The sequence below is a fragment of the Mytilus trossulus genome, chromosome 1 (assembly GCF_036588685.1).
Source record: "Mytilus trossulus isolate FHL-02 chromosome 1, PNRI_Mtr1.1.1.hap1, whole genome shotgun sequence".
Classification (NCBI taxonomy): Eukaryota; Metazoa; Mollusca; class Bivalvia; order Mytilida; family Mytilidae; genus Mytilus; species Mytilus trossulus.
This window is the reverse complement of record NC_086373.1, coordinates 58,838,581-58,847,233: the sequence shown is the minus strand read 5'-3', so window position 1 is coordinate 58,847,233 and position 8,653 is coordinate 58,838,581. Positions and strand designations below refer to the sequence as shown.

Here is an 8,653-nt window from a genome sequence, read left to right as displayed (position 1 = left end):
AACCTACCACTTTCCTCTACACCTGCACCTAATGGAAAGAGATGGCAATGCTTGTTAATTCCATTGAACATCTTTTACTGCTGCATTCCCACCTCATGAATATGCATGAAATATTTTCAACAGGATATTAATTCATCATGTCTTTGCAACAATCAATCAATAAATCCTGCATCCTTCTTATAGCGAAAATACCCATGGCCAACTGAGCCAAGTAACAGGATTTGCCTGGTACCCTTGGTTCCATTGTAGAGAAAGCCAGGTCAAAACCACTTTACAGAAAGATTTTGTAGGGTAAGCATCTTATCCACCTCCTATTAATCCATTTCAAATGTGTAAGTTTGAATATATTTATTTAAAGTTGATTGGGAACCAAGTATTGGCAACTGATATCAATCCCTTTCCACTTTGCGAGTGTGAGTGTGTACATGTAGTGGTGCTGGCCTGCTCTTTTCAAAATCTATATGGGTGTACTTTACGTGCAAGAGATGTGGCTCTCTCTTAACATGGGTCAGTCATTTATTGCCCCCTTTGGACTGACTATCATCCTTTCTCAAGACCATACTCGCAAATGGTGTCACGGGTGAGCCATTAATTTAATCACTGAAATTTTCTTCCCAGAAAGGGGATAGAACCAGGAACCTTTGTGCCAGTAGTCTGATGCGCTTTTCACAACACCACAGGTCTCATGTGTTACTCTGTGTTTTATCAGTTTAAAGATCAGAATTTAAAAAAAAAACTTAGATACAGATAAAAGTTGGTTATTGTCATAATTAACAACTGTATTGAATCAAATTTGATACATGCATCATGCTATTTTTGTAATAAAGTCTATTATGGTACTTAAGTTCCTGTAAAACTATCATCAGTAAGATTGTTATTATGATCAGCTGATCAATGAAAATGTAATATGTTTTATAATCATCATGATCATAGTGTCCAGTAATTTGTGACTAAGGTAAAGATGTCATTTTGATCAATCTTACCAGATGTTATTATTTCTTTTCAGAAATGTTAATAGAAGCACTATATTTGTCAGTGGATCCATACATGAGGTACAGACAGTAACATACTTCAGAGTGTTATATAATGTCATAAAATATGTTAGTCCATTATTTATCTTGTTGCTGACGGTAATTCTTTACAACTAAAAAGAAGTTTGTCCTAAATCCCTCTTCTACCCACTTTTTCATACAATACCATATTAAACTATTATAATTATGCAGTTGAAAACCTATGTGACTTTGAGATGAAGAACAGCAATAAAACTGCTGTTACTTTTTTTTTCTGTGCATGTATTTATTTTGTCTCATTGATGTTCCCCCATCCTTTCTTATCTATTAGGTAAATCATTTTATGAAGGACATATACTTGTAACAGTTAATTTAAAATTTGATAGACAACTGATGACCTTGAAAATGTATATAAAAAAAAGTACTTTTATGAAAATTATGTGCAAGTTTAAAACCGGAAGTCTTGTATGACTTAAAAGTTGGTCTTACAAATGTATAACAGAAACAATATCTGGACCTCCTTTATCATTTTATTTTTCGTTTTTTCTCCCAAAATAATCCAAACTGAATAGTCATAAGAATAGATGACAAATGCGACTATGCATGATACCTATAGAGCACAGAGGCATGATGATTAATTTATTTAATTTATTTTGGAAGGAAGAGAAGCGACACACAAAATGAGGTCTTCTCGTTTTATAGTATAGATATTAGCTTATGATAGTAAATATTGCAAATTCATGCATTTATCAAATTCTTATTCCTGAATGTGTTTTAGGCTTTCTCTTTGTCTACAGTTTATCCAATAAAAAAAAAAATGTTTGATTGCTAATAAAAAGATTTGTATGATTTCAGACCTTTTGTATCAGATAGAGCTAAAGTTGGAGATACAATGATTGGTGAGCAGATTGCCAGGTATGTTTTAAGTAGTTGTTTCCATTCAAGCATACCGAAAATTTATACTAAGTTGAAAATTTGAATTCTAGGTTAACTTTCAACCGTGAAAATTGATATCCCATGAATAATAATGAATCCACAGTATAATGCATCTCTGAGATTATTTTTCTGACAAAAACCTTCTTAGGCAGTGTAAATGGCAATTTGTGACATAAACTACAAATCATCTATCAGGCAATACTAAGCAATTTACAATCTCCATGAAGCCAGTAAAAATGACTGCAAAACATTGATCTGTGACAAAGATATTCTAAAAAATGTTGGCATCAGTGAATCAATGATTTCTTGTTTGCAGTGAGCCTCTGTGTCTCTTTTTTTGTGTACCGTAGTAATAGTAACAAGCTGTTTGAAAATGAAAATCCTTTTAGTAAATGAGAAAGACATTTTCAAATTTACAGCATTACTTTTATTAATTGTTCCAGAGTGATAGAAAGTAAAAACAGTCAGAATCCAGTTGGAACAATAGTACGTACCCATGCAGGATGGAGAACACATACAGTCACTTCAAAACTGACTCGTCATATGCCTGAGCTTGGAGATCTTCCATTATCCACAGCTCTTGGTGTGGTGGGAATGCCTGGGTAAGGTGTGTTCTTGTACTTTGATAACGTTTTTGATGTTATTAATAAGCCTGCGATACTGAAATTTCAGGGGCATTATTGGTATTTTATTTTTTCATAAATGATCTTATGATTTTTTATCTTTATATTACCCATATCTTCTTAAATCTCAATGGGATATTTTCAGGCGTATTACTTCTAATAGCAAAATAAATGTTTTTTTGTTTTTATATTCACCAGAGAATAAATTCCCCCTTTATAATCTATTAGCATTTGCTTAATTTTTAACCCTAAATTTGTCAAAAATATGTACATTGTAGTAGACATATATTTTTAACCTGAGTTCCGAATGTACATACGTATACATTTTTAATTTTCTTCAGAACAGAAAAGTCTTAGATGAAGTCCCAAATCACTCAACTACTGTAATATATATTTGTTTAGGGGCTAGCTGAAGGAAGCCTCAGGGTGCGGGAATTTCTTGCTACATTGAAGACCTGTTGGTGACCTTCTGCTGTTGTCTGCTCTACGGTCAGGTTGTTGTCCTTCTGACACATTCCCCATTTCCATTCTCAATTTTATTACATATATAATAACCTGAAGTAATGAAAACAATGCTTTTTACAGGATGGCAGGATATTTTGGTTTTCTTGAATTGTGTAAACCATCAGAGGGAGAAACAGTTTTGGTAAACACTGCTTCTGGTGCAGTTGGCAGTGTGGTGGGACAGATTGCTAAGATCAAGGTATCTCTGTGATTTTCCTTTTTACATTTTAAAAAAAAAGTCATGCATATAAATATTACCATATAAGTACTGTGAATTCATTATTATTTGTTGGATACCAATTTTCGTGGTTTCCGTGGGTACAGGTGAACCACGAATTTAAATGTTCAACGAATAACAAATTTTGTATTAGGATGTGTGCAGACTTTTGAAAAACAACAAAATCATATATCCACGAAAAGACAAGTTTTCATCAATCCACGAAAATTGAAACCCACAAAAATAAATGAATCCACAGAATGGCTGAAATTTCAGTAGCTCATAATAGAAGTTATTCCCCTAAAATGATAATTTTTACCCAATTTTTGAATATTATGTAGAACTACAACAGATAGAGAAAAACTGAATACAGCAAATGATAAGACGTACAAGATCAAATGGATTAATGTTTATGAGTATAACACACATATATGTTTTGGAATTTTACATAAATTAGTTATATAATCACTGTGTATCTAGAAGAACCAAATTCACTTTGTATGATTTTGATTATTTGCTTTTGTATTATTTTTTATACATTATTATTGATATAGTTGGTTTATTATTTTTCGTTGTAGAAATGTAAAGTGATAGGTTTTGCAGGGACAGAGGAGAAATGTCAGTGGTTAAGGGATATAGGATTTGATTATGCGTACAATTATAAAACCGTAAAGTTAGATGAAGCATTGAAAGAAGCTGCACCAGAAGGAATAGATTGTTATTTTGATAATGTAAGTGTTAATAGAGACTTTTACAAAAAAAAGTGTATGATATTGAGCAACTTAGAAGTTGGGATTTGCAATATTTTATTTTGATACTCTTATTTCAGTTTACATTCAGTTTGATAACTTTCATGTCTTACATTTACCTTTATTTATATTTAAAACCAACACCATACAGTCCTTGTAAATATTTTATTTTGATAGTCTTATTTCAGTTTACATTCAGTTTGATTACTTTCATGTCTTACATCTACCTTTATTTATATTTAAAACCCACACCATACAGTCCTTGTAATTATGTTTATAATAATAAAACTTATATCATAGGATTATACATACCCCAATGTCTTTGACGCTTTTTAAATAAGTGCTGATCAAATATCTTTAATGATTTATGCCCCTTGGAAATATTTATTCTAAAGCCTTCATTTCTCTAAGATGTTAATAAAAGGTTTTTAAAGTACAAAAAAAAATGCTCTTTATAGTTTTTGCCCATGTTCCTGTGATATATAAAATATGTGCAATGCTGGGACATTGGAAATCTGTTCTTTTGTTTTAATAGGTAGGAGGAGAGTTTACAACGACAGTCCTAGAACATATGAAAACATTTGGGAGAATTTCAGTTTGTGGTACCATCTCAGGGTATAATGCAACAGAACAACCAAAAGGTCAGTATATAATACATTGGAATAAGAAGGATATGGGATGATGCAACATGTATAAATAACAAAGTGAAGTTGCCTTAAGGTGGTACCCAACACTTTCACTAAAATTGATTTGGCTCGTTTAATTTTCATAAAATTTTGTCAAAGTTTACTTTGACACTTTTACAAAAATAACAAATTAAAACAAATTTGAACCAACCGTTTGGTCAAAAAAATTACACTGGTTATATAGTAATTTGACAAACACCAATTTTGATCATTGAGAAGCTTAATATTCCTTTTACAACACAACATAATTAAAACGTTTAGCTGACTTTACAGAGTTATCTCCCTTTAGTGTTAGGTACCACCTTAATATTAAAATAAAAAAAGAAATTATTGCTTGTTTACACCTTGGCAATAGCAGGATGGTTATTTAAGTCAATAGAAAATGAAAGATATAAAGACATCCCTTATTTATTGCAAACCCAATGATACTATTGAAAACAATACCTATTGTATTATTACTGGTTAATATGAAAATGAAAAGATGTGGTATGATTGCTATTGAGTCAACTCTTTATCAGATACCTAATGATGTGCAAGTCCTGCCTGCAAGTACTATTTTTTGTTGCCCATTGAAGGAAGGCTGTTATATTAATAAAACCTACAAACTAACTGAAAATTAAAGGAAATCCACAATAAATGTAGATTGGTAGCAAAACTTTGAAAGAAAGTGAAGTTGAACTTTATATCTAATAAGATGGAAAATAGAATAGCCTTGAGACTTTATTTTATCAAGAAAATTAGCACTATTTATGAGGTGCATCCTCTGCATAGCTTCAGTGCAAAAGAGAAAAATATGGAGCTGTAAATTTGAAAGGAGAGGAGGTGAGATTAATGCAAATGAGATAAAGATATTGTCTGGATAATCCAACATGTTCCATTAAAATACATGATTGTATTTTTCACAATTTAGTTACCTTAGTTAGTGTTGTTCAAATGGGAACTTTCTCAGAATGACTTTGATATTAGTATGTTCATATTTTTATTTTATTTATCATTTTGTAGGAATTTCACCATTCCCAACAATCCTCTTCAAACAGTTGTCTGTGCAGGGTTTTATTATTTCTGGTAAATGGTTGGACAGATACCCTGAAGGAGAAAAACAAATGGCACAATGGATTAAAGAGGTAGTTACTTTCTTTTTCTTTTTTTTTCTTTTTACAAAAAATGATTTTTCATATAAATTTTAAAGCTTTTATATCATCAATAAATAAAAAAAAAAAATACAGTAGGGATGTAAAATTTGTCCACATATGTTACATAGGTTGTCATCATGATTTTTAAGAAACTTTGGCATTCTGTCAAAAGTTGATAAAATTTATCAAACATTCATCCATCAGGCAGTGTTTACATAAAACAATATCTGTTCCTTTAAAGTACATCCTTCATTAGTTTCAATAGTGATGAAAATATATACTTTATGATACTTTTCAGGGTAAAATGAAGTACAGAGAAACAGTAACAGAGGGTATAGAGAATATGTATTCGGCATTCCAAGGACTTTTTAAAGGAACAAATATTGGAAAAGCAATAATCAAATGTTAATACATGTATCATATATAGTATAAAAAGTACTATTTAAGTATTAAATACCATTGATCATTTTATATCAGCTTAAAAACAATGTTTGCTCCATGTTGCTATCAGAAATTCTTTTCTTTAATAAGGGGGGAATTGATATTTAAATAAAAAGAAATTGAAAAGGCTTGGTAACAAATTTCAAATTAGTACATTCAATGCATCATGATGCTAAAAGCATTAATTATGAAATCATGTAAGTTTTACTTGACTAGTTAATGAGTTCAATTAACTTGAGAATATAAAAGTTTACTTTAGAAGACATTTTATAATTGTGTCTAGGGTAAGGAAGGTCAATTAAAATGAATGTGCTATATTAAGTTCAAGTAAAGATAAAAGATGTTGGTCTTATTGTAAACAAATTAAACATATCATTGCTTGAGACTTGAAGCAAATTTAAATGAGTATATTACATCAAAAGCTTCAGAATATATAAAGTGCTTGTTATAAAATTAAGTGAAATTAAAATACTCAGACTATTAATGTTTATTTGTTTGATTGTATATAAAGCCAAGTTTTGTGTTTTGTCGCTAAACCAAATTGTTTCTTAATGACTGAAAAAAAAGTGTCAGAGTAAATCCCAGTTCTCATATGACAAACTCTTACTAAAAAACTGTACTTTAATTGTGTTTTGAATAATCATTGCCTTGAATATATCTTACATCAACTCCAATGAATCAATTATTTTTTAAAGCAATTGCTATGATCATATTAATGATAGTCAACCACAGAAGTGCTGACTAATGGGCTAGTGATACCCTCAAGGGGGAATCTTCCACCAGGAATGGAAAAGAGACTTTAATATTTTGACTCAGAAACTGCTAGGCCTATTAGAAACAAACTTGACATCATGTAAATGTATCTCAAATTTAAGTTTAAGCTAAGCCTTAACTTTTAGTTCTGAATTTTAAAACCTATTCCTCTTGTATATTGTAAATTGGGATTGGCTCAAAATGGAACTGAAGCTGAATTTTTTAGTTAATAATTCATTGGTAGATATTGTTTGAAGTATAGGGTATCAAAAGTTTATTTATATATAATTGCTTTCCATTAACAGGAAAATAATTAAAAGAATTTATGGGTGTAATAGTTACTGTTGTTTTGAATTAAAAAGTAACAGTTGTTTTGTAATTACAAGGCAAAAGAGTAATTTCCCTTTTTAACGATCTTTAAACTACCTTAAAAAAAATTAAAAGGTGGAAACTGGAAACAGCAGCAAAAATTATCAGCAATGCAAGATCTACAAAAATGTCAATCTGGCCAAAACAATTGGATGACTCATGCAGGAGTAATTGCCCTTTAATCACATTTTCCTTTGAGGCACCTAGGAGTTTAAACAACATAATCTTCAACACTAACCTTTGTGTCAATGGATGTGACCAATAGTATCTAACTAGTGCATTAAAGGAATTTAAAAATTTCACCTGATTAAAAAATTCTTTCTCTGACATGCTGATCTGACCAAATTTTTATTTTACTTTGAGCTTTACTCAAGTTTTCTTTTCGTCGAGCCTTCAACTTTTGTCAAAAAGCGATACATAGCGATCCTACATTCAGTTGGCAATGGCGTCCACAAAAAATCACTCTGTGGTTAAAGTTTTTGAAATTTTAATTACTTTCTGAACCTAGCCTGGATTTGTACCAAACTTGGACAGAAGCTGGTTTATGACCTAAAGCTAGTACCTGGAAGGAAATTTTGATAAAATGTTGTACCTGTTTTTCCCTATTATCTTATAAATGGATGTTTACCAAACTTGGACAGAAGATTCTTACAATCAAAAGATAGTACGGAGAGGAATATTTTAATCAATTGTTTTCCTAATTTTTGTTGAACCTGTGATTAGCAGCAAAATTAGGTGAGACACTGGGTTCCCAGGAACCTTTACATTTTTTTTATTTTACAGGGTAAATGTTGTTGTTTTTTTAAATCAGATACATAAGTTAGAAAATAATTTTCAGCATGGGTATCTTCTAACCACTGTTCTCTCATATGTTTGTAAATTCCTCTTAACGGAACGAGTAATGTTAAGCTCAAAATGGAAGCAAATAAAAGTACCTTCATACCATCCTTTTGAGTTTACTTTGCCTGATTTGGATGAAATTTATTTTGATGGAATAAATGTTTATCAATTCAAACGGTCAAAATTCAATGTAACTGTTCCTTACAATAGTATATGTCTGAAAAACAATGTTTTCTGTGGAATGAAAACTTTCTCTTTCATCTTTTAGCAATTTTATTGACCATGTGTCCCCCTTTCCCTCCCATAAAGACACACTTTAAAGCTTTGCCAGGGTAAGGGCAAACTCTGTCATATTTGTTTAAAGAGGATGCCAAAAAGAGTTTTTTTTAGCT

General features: G+C 30.9%; 1 protein-coding gene across 1 annotated transcript; it reads left to right on the top strand.

Moving 5' to 3' along the window:
• The first annotated feature begins 177 nt into the window (after positions 1 to 177).
• LOC134728317 (prostaglandin reductase 1-like) lies at positions 178 to 8,221 on the top strand. The gene is made up of 9 exons (XM_063592892.1): positions 178 to 291; positions 1,007 to 1,052; positions 1,866 to 1,925; positions 2,390 to 2,548; positions 3,155 to 3,272; positions 3,869 to 4,021; positions 4,575 to 4,680; positions 5,728 to 5,849; positions 6,157 to 8,221. Exons 2-9 carry the CDS (start codon positions 1,009 to 1,011, stop codon positions 6,265 to 6,267), a joined length of 873 nt encoding a protein of 290 aa, XP_063448962.1. The 5' UTR covers positions 178 to 291; positions 1,007 to 1,008; the 3' UTR covers positions 6,268 to 8,221.
• Positions 8,222 to 8,653: the final 432 nt, after the last annotated feature.

Coding starts and splice junctions, on each gene's coding strand:
- LOC134728317 (XM_063592892.1), top strand. CDS start 1,009: ATGTTAATAGAAGCACTATATTTGTCAGTGGATCCATACATGAG. Junction 1,926..2,389: donor ATTGGTGAGCAGATTGCCAG/GTATGTTTTAAG, acceptor TAATTGTTCCAG/AGTGATAGAAAGTAAAAACA. Junction 4,022..4,574: donor TAGATTGTTATTTTGATAAT/GTAAGTGTTAAT, acceptor TTGTTTTAATAG/GTAGGAGGAGAGTTTACAAC.